The 15,484-nt window shown below is 48.0% G+C and overlaps 3 protein-coding genes across 3 annotated transcripts in view; all 3 read right to left on the bottom strand.

Annotated features, from left to right (window-relative positions):
• ANKAR (ankyrin and armadillo repeat containing) overlaps positions 1-5,874 on the bottom strand; it is a 45,772-nt gene extending 39,898 nt beyond the window's left edge. Inside the window, exon 1 of the mRNA XM_059702538.1 lies at positions 3,943-5,874. The gene's annotated coding sequence lies outside the window, so the exon portion shown is untranslated. The remainder of the gene's footprint in view (positions 1-3,942) is intronic.
• Positions 5,875-6,007: 133 nt separating this feature from the next.
• ASNSD1 (asparagine synthetase domain containing 1) lies at positions 6,008-8,884 on the bottom strand. Its single transcript, XM_059702536.1, has 3 exons — positions 7,451-8,884; positions 6,985-7,166; positions 6,008-6,352 (listed from the first exon to the last, which is right to left on the bottom strand). Exons 1-3 carry the CDS (start codon positions 8,882-8,884, stop codon positions 6,067-6,069), a joined length of 1,902 nt encoding a protein of 633 aa, XP_059558519.1. The 3' UTR covers positions 6,008-6,066.
• On the bottom strand, positions 8,838-13,875 carry ASDURF (ASNSD1 upstream open reading frame). The gene is made up of 4 exons (XM_059702537.1): positions 13,736-13,875; positions 11,013-11,066; positions 9,583-9,658; positions 8,838-8,976 (listed from the first exon to the last, which is right to left on the bottom strand). Exons 1-4 carry the CDS (start codon positions 13,814-13,816, stop codon positions 8,906-8,908), a joined length of 282 nt encoding a protein of 93 aa, XP_059558520.1. The 5' UTR covers positions 13,817-13,875; the 3' UTR covers positions 8,838-8,905.
• Between the last annotated feature and the right edge of the window lie 1,609 nt (positions 13,876-15,484).

Here is a 15,484-nt window from a genome sequence, read left to right as displayed (position 1 = left end):
ACAATGAAAGCAGTCCTGAGAGGGAAGTTTATAAGTACAGCGCGCTAACCGATTGCGCCACTGGAGCTCCAGAGAGGGAAGTTTATAGCTCTACAGGCCTGTCTCAACAAACAAGAAAAAATGGTAGTAAATCATCTAACTCTACATCTCAAAGAATTAGAAAGAGAGCAACAAGAAAACCCCAGAGTGAGCAGAAGGAAGGAGATAATAAAGATTAGAGCAGAAATAAATGACATAGAGACCAAAAAAGCAATACAGAAAATCAATGAAACCAAGAGCTGGTTCTTTGAAAGGATAAACAAGATTGATAAACCTCTAGCCAGGCTCACCAAGAAGCAGAGAGAGAGGACCCAAATAAAAGTTAAAGTATAGTTAACATGCAATAGTAGATTAGTTTCAAGCATACAGCATAGCGATTCTACATTGATATACCATAGGATGGGATCACCATGATATGACTAGTAACCTGTCACTATACAAAGTTATTAGGATACTGCTGGCCAGCATGGATCAGTGGTTGAGTATCAACCTATGAACCAGGAGATCTCAATTTGATTCTGGTCAAGAGCACATGCCCGGGTTTTGTGCTCGATCCCCAGTAGGGGGCATGCAGGAGACAGCTGATCAGTAATTCTTTCTCATCATGGATGTTTCTATTTCTCTCCCTCTCCCTTCCTCTCTGAGATAAAAATATATTTTTGAAAACCCCCACAAAGTTATTATGATACAATTGACTATGCTGTACAATATATCCACGTGACTTGTATTTTATAACTGGAAGTTTGTACCTCTTATTCCCCCTTCACCTTTTCCACCTATTCTCCCACCCCCCTCCTCTGATAACCATCCATTTGTTCTCTGTACCTATGAGTCTGTTTCTGTTTTATGTATTTGTTTGTTTATATTCTACACATAAGTGAAATCATATTTTCATGTCTCTGTGTGACTTATCTCACGTAGCATAATACCCTTGAGGTCCATCTAGGTTGTCGTAAGTGGCAAGATTACATTCTTGTTTATTGCTAAATAATATTCCATATATATCACAATTTCTTTATCCATTCATTTGTTGTTGGACACAGGTTGTTTGCATTTCTTGTCTACAGTAAATAATGCTGCAGTGAATATGGGGTGAGTATGTATCTTTTTTAATATATTTTTTTATTGATTTCAGAGAGGAAGGGAGAGGGAGAGAGAGAAACATCAATGATGAGAGAGAATCATTGACCGGCTGCCTCCTGCACGACCCCTACTGGGGATCAAGCCCAGAACCCAGGCATGTTCCCCCAACCAGAATCGAACCCAGAACTCTTCAGTCCACAGGCTGATGCCCTATGCACTAAGCCAAACTAGCTAGCGAAGTATATTTTTTTAAGTTAGTGTTTTCATTATCTTCAGATAAATGCCCAGAAGAGGAATTGCTAGGTCATATGGTAGATCTATTATAGTTTTCAATTTGAATCGAATCACAGCATAAGGAAGTTGAAAATTGAATTAAAACAATTGAAATTGTAAAACCTTTAACATTAATCATGTTCTACTTTTCTAAAGTCAAAAGAGACTAATACGTCAAAAAGAAATGTGTCTATATATGAGAAGCTAATGTTGAATACCTATTTTTTTTTTTTTGGAGAGGTTTTTGGGCATATATTTATTTTATTTATTTTTTTAAGTAAGAAAATAAAAACCTGCTTAAAAGAAAAGGAAAGACAAAAAGTGCTTGCTTAACTTCACATTTCTGTGCAACTACCTACCTCTCTGTTCCTGGGATAATGATCATGACAATCATTATTTATTGAACACCTACTATTCGCTTAACTCTGCACCGTTATTTTATGTCATTTACTCGCCCCTCCTTTGCACAGTGGTTCTCCCAGTGCTGCAATCAGCTGGGACCTGGTAAGAGATTGCAGGGCCTACGCTACAGTTTCCAAGTCAGTGGGAGGTTGGGGGGCAGAGAATGTGCTTTTCTGAGAAGTTAGGGGGTGCTGCTGCTGGCAGGACACTGGGGGAATCCCACTCTGAGAACGAGGCTCAGGGTCCCCACTACGCAGGCGCAGCAACAGGGACAGGGAGGTTCCCGACGCGCCTGGGGCTCCCACCTTCATAGTCAGGACCGCCCAGGCCTTTCCCCGAGCAAGTCCAGGACCCGCGTGGGCAGGGCCCGGGGAGGCCAGGAGGAAGGGCAGCCGTCTCTGAATGACGGTTGTCTGGTCCACGCAGGCCCCGGGGACCCCTGTGCAGAGCCCTGCGGTCAGGAGCCCCCTCACTCCAGGGCCTGGGGAGGCCTGCGCGCCCCATGTGGCCACCCTGCCCTGGGAGCCCTCTGCCTGGCTCTCCGCAGGGCAGAGCTCTTGGCCTCCAGGACCTCCACCTGTACCCGCCACCCTGCACCCCCCCGCATCCCCCTACGCTCTGCACCTGCCCCACCCTCACCCCCTCTTTAAACTCAGCCCTCCTCACCTCCAGTTAATAGGCCTCTATTATCTTTTACTTTCACGATTCATCTCTAGAGAAAACCAGCCAACCAACCAGCCAACCAACCAGCCAGCCAACCAACCAACCAACCAGCCAACCAACCAACCAACCAGCCAGCAAACCAACGAGCCAACCAACCAACAAGCCAACCAACCAACCAGCCAGCCAACCAACCAACCAACCAACCAGCCAACCAGCCAACCAGCCAGCCAACCAGCCAACCAACCAACCAACCAGCCAACCAATCAGTCAGCCAGCCAACCAACCCGCCAACCAACCAGCCAGAAACTGGAGGAGGCCACGCCCAGGCTCTCAGAGGGCCCCAGGTGAGCTCACATCACCATTCTCTCCCTCCTCGGGATGGAACTCCTATTGTGAGCCAGGCGCTGGCTGGGACCTGGAGACCCGGAACACAGACACAAAGCCGCAGGGCGCTGCCAGGGACGGTGCCCATGCCGGTGAGTTTCACCTGTGACAGATGAGAGATGAGTGGGCACAGGAGGGGGAGCCGGCCGGAACCGGGGCTGGGAGAGGCGGCCCTGAGGAACCACCTTTCAGCTGAGCCTAGGGGTGAAAGGGCTGTTCAGGCACAGACCCGGGGAAGGACAGGGATGGGGAGCAGGTGCGAATCACTGACGTGGGAAGAAAATGGAAATTTTTGAGAAACTGAGTAGAACCTTGCACAGAGAACAGGAGAACTGGGCACAAGGCGAAGCCACAGCGGCAGGTGAGGGCCAGATCATGCGGGCTGCCGGGTTAAGGATTTTGAACTTTATTCCAAAAGTGTAGGCTGGGTTGGTGGCAGTAGAGGCTGGGGACGGGCTAGCGTGGAGGCGGTGGGGATGGAGGCTGTGGATGGACTTGAGGAAGCATGAAGGGCCTATGGATAGAACGTTGAAAAGAAGGTGAGGTGGTTTAGAGCAACAGGGGGTCAGGGCAAGATTTCAGAGTTCGGTTGTGGACATACTGACCTTGATGTACCTGTGACATAACCAGGTGGAGATGTCAGCCATGCCTTCCTCAGGTCTGGGCTAACTATGGCAGCGTGAGTTAGATGTATACATTCGGGAGGTTTGGGGTAGTTGAAACCAGGGGAATGGCTGAAATCGCCAGGGGAGAGAATAGATTTGAGAACCCAGGATGGAGACCCAAAGAACCCAATATTTAAAGGTCAGGTATCGAGGGTGGAGTCAGCAGACAAGGAGCAAGTGGCCAGGAGGGCAGCAGGAAAGCCAGGATTGGCTGCAGAAGCCAAGAGAAGTGTTTAGGAACCAGGGACTGGCCAGCCTCGCTGCCAGGGCAAGGGAGATGCGAACGGAAACTGTACCACTGAACTTGGCAACATGGAGGTGTTTGGGGACTGTGTGGGGGCAGGATTTCTCACTCCAATTATAACAGATGTTAGCGATTTTAAAAAATTGCATAGATTGATTTTTAGAGAGAAATGTTGGTTTGTTGTTCTACTTATGCATTCATTGGGTGATTCCTTATGGGCCCTGACCAGGGATCAAACCCTGGCATATCAGGATGATGCTTTAACTGAGTTATCATATTTTAGTGATTTTAAAGACCAAAAATTCAACCTAGTAAATTTAAAAACCTAATTTGCATCACGGAGGGATTCGTGAGTTGGCAGTACCCAATCTAGTGAAGAGAAGGAAGGTCTGCGGAGGTTTTGCCGGTAGAAGGGACGTTAAGAGAATGGATCATTTCAAGCAGGGTCAGCTTCCCGTAGGGAAAGGCAGGGGTCGTATCAGGCAGCTTGCCTCGCTAGTGCTGACCAGGAGACTCAGACGGATTGGCTTACAAACCCCACTCCTGGAGGGGCGGCGCTGACACTGGGTTCGCTGTTAAGTCTTGGTGGAGCTGAACACCAGTGACTCCGTGTTGGGTCTGCTGTTTCCTCTTCACGGCCGCTATGGAGGTAAATAATGTGTGATTGTTGTTCCAGGGCAAGGGATGTCAAAAATCATTGCCTGCTTTGTGAGATTTGTATGTTTGCAATTATGAAGCGTGAACAAAACTGTGAATTCCTCCAGAAGTTTTCTGTTCAGGTAGCCAGATGGTTTGTTCCAAGTGTCTCAAATCTTGGGATTGCTCCTGTAAGCGTTAACACAGCACATTTTCCCAGAGTTTATGGGATTAGTGACCAAGAAGGCTGTAAACAACCAGGCCCTCTGGGGACTAAAGAAAAAAACAACACACCAACAGGCAAAAACAAACATGCAGAGACCTGCTGGAGCAGATGCCCTGGAGACTCCCGAGAGGTTCAGCCGATGGAATCGTTAAGCCACGTAAAGCTCACGCCTGACACGTGAGAGCACTACAGAAATGACAGCTGATTCAGGACTGAACTGTATTATTATAACAACTATCAGACCCCCCTCTAGGCTGCTTGGGCCAACCTTAGTCTACCCCTCCCAATAGGGAGCAATGTCAGATCAGTGCTCAGGGTCAGACACTTGAAGTTGTCTGCCTTTAGGTGGAAAGCTATTCAGGTTAATACCTAAATCTGGTTTGAACATTGCATTCACCAGGGAATCAAGTCAGGGCATGTGCAAGTCCTTGACAGAATTGTTTGTTGCACACATATCCTAATATTTCTTTCTATGATTAAAAGAATCAAATTATGCCCATTCCAGAAAGTGTGTCAGCCCTAATCGGGGACGGATCCCTAACAGTGACCTTGGGATGGTGGTCACAGCTGAGAAATGTGGGTGGATGTCTCGTTGGAGTGCAGTGAGTCAGTGACAAGGTGGAGAGGGCGAGTGTGCGTGGGATATGAGATGGTAAGAAAGAGGAGGACCGGGGCTGTGCATTTCAAATGGCTGTGGGCTGGAATATTCTAGACTATGAGAGGAAGGATCCAACAGTGAAGAGGCTAAAAGTGTTGGCGAGGAGCATGCAGCTCCTGAAGGGTGGGAGGGCTGGGATGCAGAGAAGCAGTGGAGGGCCCGCCTTTTGACAGTGGACCGACATTTCCCTTCCTAAAGGCGAGAAGGGAGGAAACGACAGGGGTGCCTGCAGGCGAGGCGGAGTCCTGGGGTTGGGGGGTGGAGGCAGCTCTGGGCCTGATGACGGAGCTGTGAAGAGTCAGGTAGGGATTTGTGGGACAGGAGAATGTTTGAGAGTCCTCAAGAGTCTGAGTGGGAAAATGAGTTGCCTAAAGAGATGTAACAGAAGAACCGAGTATTGCTCAGGAGTGTGAACCTCACGCAATGTTTACCTTCTCTAAAGCTTCGTTCTCTCAGAATGTCACAGGGTCCCTGTACCCCACGTAAACCACGACCCTGACAACAGTGAACGGAGTCATGTTTGGCTGCAGCTCCCATGAAGAGTCAGTAAAGGCTGCCTTGTTCAGTGTTGCTGGCGGGACATTTCCATGAAGAGTTCAAAGCAATGGCGACATCAGTTTAAAACATCCCAGCTGTTCTTTCAAGCACGATCCTTCTTTCTGCAGTCTGTCAATATGACTAGCTTGGCTATGTTAAGCTGCACAGTAAATCCTAAAATTATCGTATTATACAATAACAGAGCAGGTTTTATTGTTGTATCATCATTTAGTGAATGTTATTACATTGTGGAATATTATGCTTCAGTCTCCTTCTCAATAGAAAGGTTTTCTAAGGAAGTGACTTGGAGCCTTCCACATTTATCAGATGCCTTTTCGTTACTCTTTTCCAGTTTTGCAATTCTGGACCCGAACTGCATGGCCCGTTTCGGCAGCAGAGCAGAGGCTGTGAGACCAAGGTCCATCGCTGCAAGACGCAAAAGCAGTTTCTCGCCGATTCCTCGGGGTAAAGTCAAGTTTGCCTTTTCCCAAACTGGTAGGGAATTTAGAAAGGAGACAACATTTTCATCCAGGAAAGGAAATCTAGGATAGATAGATAAATACAAACACTATTAAAAAATAAAACCAACCTGTTATGATTACTTCTTTGGCATTTTATTCAATACATTAAAATTTACAGTATACATTAATTTTTGAGGGCACTATTTTTCTCATCTCTAAGACACACCCTTCAAAAGGAAAACATTTTACAGCCTCTGTATTGTGGCGTTCTCTCTTTATAATGAAAATTTGAAGATGATTAGAATGATGACATAGTGGTCAAAATTTCACATGGGTCAGAACTGGCAACATGAGAATGACAATGGTACAAAGGCAACCAGAGCTCCGTGAAAGCAGGAAGAGAGTGGAATAGACACGAAGCGACAGCTCAGAGTGGCTGTTATGATGCTCCACACCCCATGAGCTTGCTTGGACGCCTGCTCTGCATGCTGAATCCTGGTAGTCAACGGCCACTTAGTCAATTAACCACCAGAAGGAATGTCTTCTTTGCATAACCAAGTGACACATCGACCCTCCCTGCTGTGTTGACTATGAACCCAAGACGTCATTGTTGCTACGGTTATGACTTGAACAGTCTCCAAAGGAAAACAAGGGACCTAAGATCTCCCTTTACAGCCTATTATCTGTACAGAACTACATGAGATTCCAGTTACCTTGCCTCTTTTCCGTGGTCGCCAATCACTCTGTCATCACGGCCAAGGTTCCTAGAAGAGATCCGAGCCAGTTCCATCTCAATCTCCTTGTTCAGTCCTTCCAGGCCGTGCATCTGAAAGCGGGCACGATGGCGGGAGTAGCCTGCCAGCTGCTCGTCCGCACCGATCCCGGTCAGCACGACCTGTGACGGTGAAAGAAACTGCAATGAGCTGCCATCACCACGCAGTACAGAGGGTAAGACAGACGCAGAGCTTAAAGTCACTACCGCAAAGATCACGTTTTCAGAGAAAAACCCTAGACAAAGCCATAAGAAAGTAAAATATGCCCAAATTTTAAAAAGTCATATACATTGCATTGTAGTTTAAATGCAACTAAAATATGCCTTATTTTTATACCCTAAATGCCAAAAGCTGCCAGGGCAAGCAAGAACAGGGCTGAGAAACTGGGGGGGAGACGCGGCCGCACCTTTGCCTGGCTCCGATACGGCCTCACGTCCTCCGGGGTCACCAGGCAGCCAGCTCCCCGGGCAGCAAACCAGACGGCACAGCCGATGCTGTCGTCCAGCACCGTGTCCGAGGGCTGGACCAGGTGGCGTATGCGAGCTCTTCTCAGCTCCTGCAGTTCTTCCAGAGAAACGTTAATTTCGACCAGATTCCAGGCCCGGGCCGGGCTGGCGGCTTGCAGCTCCTTCAGGCCCGCTCGGCCCGTGGCTCGGTCGGGGGCACCGGCCCCCTTTTCGGGACCGGCAGCAGCATCAGGAGTCGATCCCTCAGACGGCATCTCGCAGTTTCCCTGTTTCCTCCCTTTGCTGTTGGAACTGGCCGGGGCGGCCTTTTCTTTCGTCATGAAAGCCACGTTCAGCAGGTCAATGGGCTCATCTAACGGAACATGACGGTCAGCAAGGGCTGCAATGACCATGGAGTCAACACCCCCGGAGAACAGGACTGCCACCTGTGCTTTCCGGTCACGAGTTCCCAACACGGCGCCCTCCCGAGACAGACACAGGACGCGCCTCCCGACGGCGCTGCTCAGCACAGCGAGGAACCGCCCCACCACGTCCTGCGTGTGCGCGTCCGCCAGCAGGGCCCGCAGCGTGTCTCCCGTGGGAGGGCTGCTGGCAGTGCCCGCGCGGAGGGCGGCAGCGGGAGCCGGGGGCAGCAGCACGTTCAGAGGAGCAACAGGTTCTTTCAGGCACAGTCTGGCTTCGTTTGCCGCCACGGATACAGACGCTGGCAGGCTCGCTGAAATCCGAGCCAGGCTGTCGTCGCAGTCTTTGAGAACGTTCTCCTTAGAAATGGATCTCCAAGGATACGACTTTAAAACCACAGATTTGCAGACGGAAGTAGATTTGAGATCAATTCTGAAAATTCCAGATGCTGGAACTTCTCGCCATGGATTGGCCACTTCCGATGTGTGGGAGCCAACTGAAGAGAGGCAGAAACTCATGCCCGAGTTACTAAAATGCCACAGCAAGCTCCGGCGACCAAAAAAATCCCTACCAAACCACAGATGATGGTTAGATGCTTGGTAATAGATAAAAGACCAAGGACCCTGAACTTCCGAGAAGAGTGACACAATGTCAGACTCATTCTGACAAGAGGAAAGACAGTTAAACATGATCTGAGTGTCATTCTCTTCGGCGTCCACCTGCACTCCACCGAAGACTTCTCCGTTCCACAGGAGCACATCGCCCCTCTCCCCTTCCAGTGGCTGGGCAGTCAACACCCCTCTTAGGTGGAGGACGTGCCCCGAAAATAAACACTGGTAGTTCGCATTCGACTTCAACAACTGTCTACTGCTATCGGGTCCCCGTCGTCTAAGGTTACACAGCAAGTCCTCTTTCAAATCTTCGCTGAAATGTTCAATAGAAAAGCTGACAGAACAACAAATGCCACACATGGTTACGTGAAATCAGGTGGACTATTTCTTGGTTTTGGTCTTCTCTGAGTTTTCTATTTCTTGGTATTCTTTTTTCAGCTCATCCAATACATCTGTGGGGGGAATGGAGAAGAATATTAAGTAAAATAAATAAACCTAGTAATTCATAGGATGACAATTACCAAAATCAAACCATTTGAGTATAATGCAGTGTGTTAGTGCAAATTAATAATTTAAAACAGGCTTCTCAGGATGAATGTTAACCTCTTAGGAAACTAGTTTCTGTACATTAAATGCTTATTTTGGCCCAGGCACTGGGCTATGCATAGACCATCTCATTTACATAGACCATCTCATTTAAATGCCACCGGACTTTGGAGGCTCAAAGTAATTCATGCGAAGTCACAAAGGTTTTGGAAAGTGATAGAATAGTTTCATATCTAGATCATCTCAAACTCTAAAGCACATGTTACTAATCAGTGCTAACACATCTTTGTATTTTTACTTGATTTTATCTTTACCATAAACTCATCTTTGGAAGGCTAACTTGAAGACAACCAAACCACTGCACTGATTTTATTAACAGGTGTAGCATCGCCCAATCTTTAGATAAATACTTCCACATTCAGATGCAGGTAGTCTGTTTTAGGCACTACCATGAAATCGTACAGAAAGCCTATACTCTGTGCATTTCCATATGATACACCAAAAAAACTTACTTTTGCTTTCAGAAAGCAATTCTGTTCGGTCGGCAAGAAAGAATATGTTGCTGTTCTGTTGCTGCCTATAAACTTTCTGCAAAACACAATTTAGGCTAATATTAGGATTTGATCTAAAAAGCAGATGTCAAAACTCTGAACCCTATCATTACTTATTCTTAAATTTCAGTAACATGATCAGAACAGTACCTGAGCATAAAGATAAACAAAGTTACTCATTATCCTGCCATTGCTACCATTAACTTTGAGGTGAAATTCTTTTTTCTCTGCATATTCCACAATACCATTTTTCTTTAACAAAAACGGGCTCCTATAACTACAGATTTATAACTTGCTTTTACCAATGAATATATTGAGAACTTTTTTCTTATTAATATGTTTTATTTTACAAAATTACGGTATGGGTAAAACATATTACAGTTTATTTGGTCAGTCCTCAAGTTTTAGGTATTTAAGGTGTTACAGACTTTTAACTATTATAAGTCAATGTTGCCATGAATGTCTTTGTAACTAACTCTCTGTGCACTTCATGATTTTTTCCTAAGTATCACTTCCTAGAAATGGAACTGCAGGGTCAACGTGTTACACACCTTTAAAGCTTTGACACATTCTGCCAATTTGCCTACAAAGTCTGTATCAATGGTGCCTTAACCTCTAATATCCCACAAGTGACAATACCAGAAATGTTTAACCTGTCAGTTATCAAATAATCTGTAAAATCCTTTAAAAGGTTCAAAATCATTTATTCCTAAACTTCAAAATGTAGTTTTTTGACAGTATAAGCACACACGAAGCAGCAGTTGCTTGTTTGTGCCTACATGAATGGAAATGGCATTAAATAACCATGTTAGATATTTGGAATATTTATGTAAGAAAATGTGGGAGTGAGAGGGGAAGCAATTTATCCTTTTTGTTTTTCAACAATTCTCTACTTTCACTTAAAGGAACAGTTTCCTCTCTTCTCAATATATTTAAAGTTCACTTATTTTAAAAAATCATATTTAAGTACAAAATAAATATCACTAGTTAATACAACTCCAAAATATCATAGTATACTTAGTATAATTTGGTTCAAAGGTAATGTGAATTTCATATGACGGGGAAAAGATACTATCAATTATGATCAATATATAGCTATCTATATATTTACCTATATTTTCTCTTGAACTACAAAAGTTAAATATATATTTATATAGATATCTATGTACTAGTATTATCTGCATATGCATATATACAAAATCTTGGACACTTCATTTTTGTAATTTAAGATGCTAAAATATTATAAATCTTATATAAAATTCTTGTAACTTTAAACAATAAAGAATTTAAATTTAAAAAAATAATTCTTATAACTTCAGTAAATAGGTAATAAGATACCATCAAATCCTCCCACACACTGTTCAGTATTCAGAATCACTTTAGTAACTCACCCTGTTCTTCTTCAGGTTAGAAAGTTCATCCACGACAATCTTTTGCTCTTTAATCTATTGAGATAAAGAAAAACTTCTTAAATCAAAGTCCGCTCCCTGGGGGCTCCTGAGAAGTAGCGGTGGGTCAAGGGGCTAAGTGTGCCGACTGTCCAGAGGCCAGCCTGTGGGCAGTGTTCTCAGCGGCCGTGTGGGAGGTGCGGGTGCGGGAAGTTGCTGAGGACACAGCATTGCACTCGCCCAGTGCTATCCAGCCCACTGAGCCCAGACGCGGGTTCGGTATTGGTAATCCGCACACGCAAGGCCAGCTTATACACTTTACTTAAAGTAGACAATATGCACCTGTTTTCAAACGATTTCTTTTGTTTTAGCTTTTTTAAGTGAAGAACAGCAAATGGAAAGAGGAGTGGGCTACTCTCACCACTCAAATACCAATGCTTTTCTTTTTTGTATATATTTTACTGATTTTTTACAGAGAGGAAGGGAGAAGGATGGAGAGTTAGAAACATCGATGAAAAACATCGATCAGCTGCCTCCTGCTCACTCCCAACTGGGGATGTGCCCGCAACCAAGGTACATGCCCTTGACCGGAATCGAACCTGGGATCCTTCAGTCTGCAGGCCGACGCTCTATCCACTGAGCCACACCGGTTAGGGCAATACCAACACTGTTCATGATTTATGCACGAAATGGTGCAGCCGGGCATTCGGAACAAGCAGCAAGACCTCTCGCCTCCCGCTCTGCTTTAAGACTAGCACAGCGCTGGCAGCTGAAGGCGGCCTCACTTTTCATTAGTAGGAGAAAGGGCTTAACTAAGTGGAAAGGAAGGTTTTTCTAACTCTTTTCAGTAACAGTAGCTACTTTGTGAACAGGATTGGAGTCACCAGTGCCTCTAAACCCACGTTAACAACCTTTGCCCGACCTCACATCCCTCAGGGCCCGTCACACTCCAGTGTAGGTGGCTTGCCCTGGAGTCCTCAGTGGCCTGTGTGCGGTTTGGCAATTCACCCCTCCCAGGAGTGTTCCCTCCTGTCTCCCCAGTTCACAGTCAGTACAGTAACTGACTACATTGACTCGAATTCCAAGACCCCATTTGTACAACCTTGAAACCTGTGTTTGAACAAAGCTTTCCCATTCACTTTAGAAATGGCAGGTATACACCTATTTCACTTCACGTCAAACAAGGAAACTGACACCGGGGACCAGAGACCTGCCCCAGACAGAACTATTAGTTCAGGACAGAACCAAGGACCCAGGGCACCCCATCCCTGAATGGCCACAACCATCCCAACTCCAATACATTTTTAAAGGTTCTGGCTGCCAATGGCAGGTAAGGTATTATACTGGCTCCCCTCTCCCCTCTTTTGGGTAGAAGAGTGACAATCAGCTATGTGTTTTAGGATCACTGCTCTGGCTCCAGTGGAGAACAGACTGGAAGGAGGTAACACGGATGAGAGACCAGTTAGGAGCCCCGTAGGGCCCGGGATGACGGGTAGATGAGATGGCTGATAAAGGCCAGTCATACCAAGCATGTCAAACTCGTGGCCTGCAGGCCACCACAATGAATATTTTTGTGGCCCAGCCAATATAACAGTAGGTAAGAAACATTTTAATAAAAATGTCATAACTTAATTTTTACAATATCCTGTTATACATAATAACGAACTACAACACTCGCTAATGACTGATTACTATAATCGTGTTGCATTCATTTCCCTTACGCGCCTTATGCGCAGGCGCACCATTTAGCAGCCAATGGCCATGTCATTAGCCTTGCATTGACTTGTTTGGTGTGCGCAACAGGAAATATTTCTCTTTTGGAGAACAAGAGAAATAGGTTTATTTGTGTTACACTTATTAATTGGTGCAGTTATTCAGTGCCTGGTAAGTTAATGTTCAAGAAAAAAATATTGATTTTTATTAAAATGTTCTATTATTTTATGTTAACGACTCACTTATTTCAGCCCTTTGTATTCAGCATGTCTCCATCGAAATAAACCTATGTTTCTATGAAAATGGACGCTTTTGTGTTTTTGTGGCCACATACACGTAGCGCTTTTTATCTGGCCCCTGTGAGCCTGTGAGTGTGCCGTGCTTGGAGTAGGTGATGGGCGATGAAGGGACCTGTGACACGGGCTCCAGCCGCAGACGGGTGGGCTTCGTGGTGGACGGCAAGGGTGGCTCCCGAGTTTCTGGACGGATGGAGGTGCCGTTTTCCCGCATGGAGCATACCCGCAGCCCGGCTGGGGTGGGCCGTATTTCTACAAGTTTCCTCCCAACCAAATCTCCGCCCGCTGCCAACTGGGTCGGTTCCAGCACGTTTCAGGGTCTCCCTCCACAGTAGCCGTCCAGCGCAGAGAGTAAAAGGAGCAAGGCTGCCCCTCCCCAGCGTGGCCCGGCGGTGGGCGTGGCCCGGCGGTGGGCGTGGCCCAGTGGTGGGCGTGGCCCGGTGGCTGAGCATAGACCTACGAACCAAGAGGTCACGGCTCCCTTCCCGCTCAGGGCACAGGCCCGGTTCCGCTCGATCCCCAGTGGGGGGCGTGCGGGAGGCAGCCCATCCATGAACCTCTCCCATCATGGATGTTTCTCTCTCTCCCCTACTCTGAGATAATTTCCTTTGAAAGGAGCTAGGCAGCCGGACCAACCGAGACCGGCCACGCTGCGTGGTGGACCTGCGCGGGCCCTGTCGCCCGCCCCCGCCCGGCCTGCCCGCCCGTCACACTCACCCTGCTGCTCAGGTCCTCTCTGCCGGGGGCAGCCCGGCCCGCGCCGTCCTCGGGGCGCGCCTCCCGCGCGGGCATCTCCATGGGGCACACAACACGCGGCGAGCGAGCCCCGCGCCCGCCCGCAGCCCCGGCCCCGCCCACCTCCGCTCCGGTCCCGGGAGCCCCGCCCATGGCGCCTGCGCAGTTCGGGTCTGGCCTGGGCGCGGGGCCGCGCGTGCGCACCGCTGCTCCCGGCGCGCGAGCCCGGGCCGGGCCGTGAGGTGTGAGCGGCCCCTGGCGGCGCCGAGGAGAAGCGCTCTGCTAACCCTGAGTTCCCTCCGTCCTCAGAGGCGCAGCTCCAGAAGAGGGGCGCCCCCAGAGGCGCAGCTCCAGAAGAGGGGCGCCCCCAGGCGCAGCTCCAGAAGAGGGGCGCCCCCAGGCGCAGCTCCAGAAGAGGGGCGCCCCCAGGCGCAGCTCCAGAAGAGGGGCGCAGTGGAGACGGCTTCTCATTTCAGAGAGAGGCTGTCGGACCGGAGCCTCATGGACGTGGCCAGGTTTTTGTTGGTTTGGTCTCGGGGTGAAAACATTGACGCCCCCCCACCCCTGCACCCCGAGATGGATGCCCAATTGAGCAGGAACCTCAGCTACACGGGTAGCTTCTCTGTCCGCGTGCGCCCCGCACAGGATGCGCACCCGCGCTCCTGGGAAAGGCCACCCCAACCTGCGCGCAGCAAGCGATGCTGGCCGGGTGTCGGGCCTTTATCCTCTTGCAACGCCTTTCATTTTTATTGTTTTGGATTTCGGTGTCAGGGTCGTGCTGGCTTCATGCCATCCGTTGGGATGTGTTTCTTCCTTTCTATGTTTTTGAAAAGCTTGTGAATTAGTAGTGTTTCTTCTGTGAACATGACATAGAGTTTCAGGGATGGCCCCTGCGCCTGCGGGTGTCTTTGTTGGGCGATTTGGGAAACGAAGCCTGTTGTGTCCATCGGTCCAGCCGCCGCGGGGCTGCTCGGTGTCGTTCTCCGTGGTCCCTGCCAGGTCCTGTGGGGGGTGGGCCCTGTCCCCGGTCTGCAGGAGGGAGGCCTGCTCGGACCTCGTGCCCCGGCTCAGGTCTGGGGACAGCGCCAGGGGCTCCCCTGTGTGTGGCTCCCAGAGGTGCTGTTCCCTCGCACTAGTGCACGTTTAACTTTAAAAACCGGGGGCTGATTCGGCCGCGTTTCCCTGCCAGCTTCCGTGGCATCTGGGGAGCCCTCCCGGGAGGCAGTGTTTGAGTCCTGACTTGCACCCAGGGCTCCTGCCTTCCCTCCCATTTTGACTTAGTTTGTTGCCCTGAACTCGGTTCTCCCATGCGTGCAGGAGAAGTTGTGATTCCGTAGGTCATCCATTTGTTCTTGTTGTTGTCACTGGGGGAATGGCCAGCTATTGGGCTTTCTATCACTTAAATGGGAGCTTGAAGTCTAATCATATCATTGCTTTTTTAAATTCTATTTATTTTTTAAAGATATTTTTTATATATTGTTAAAGCTGTGGTACCTTTCATATGTTTTTATCCATTTCAGAGAGGAAGAGACAGGGAGAAAGAGACAGGAACATCAATGACGAGAGAGAATTATTGGTTGGTTGCCTCTAGCGAGCCCCCTTCTGGGGATGGAACCCCAAACCCCGCCATGTACCCTGACCAGGAATTGAACCTCAATCTGCTGGTTCATTGGCAGATGCTCAACCACTAAGACACATTGGCGGGGCTCTATTTATTTTTTCTGTTTTGAT

The sequence above is a fragment of the Myotis daubentonii genome, chromosome 7 (genome assembly GCF_963259705.1).
Source record: "Myotis daubentonii chromosome 7, mMyoDau2.1, whole genome shotgun sequence".
NCBI classification, from domain to species: Eukaryota; Metazoa; Chordata; class Mammalia; order Chiroptera; family Vespertilionidae; genus Myotis; species Myotis daubentonii.
Note: the sequence above shows the minus strand (reverse complement) of the source record. Positions and strands in the feature narration are given on the sequence as shown.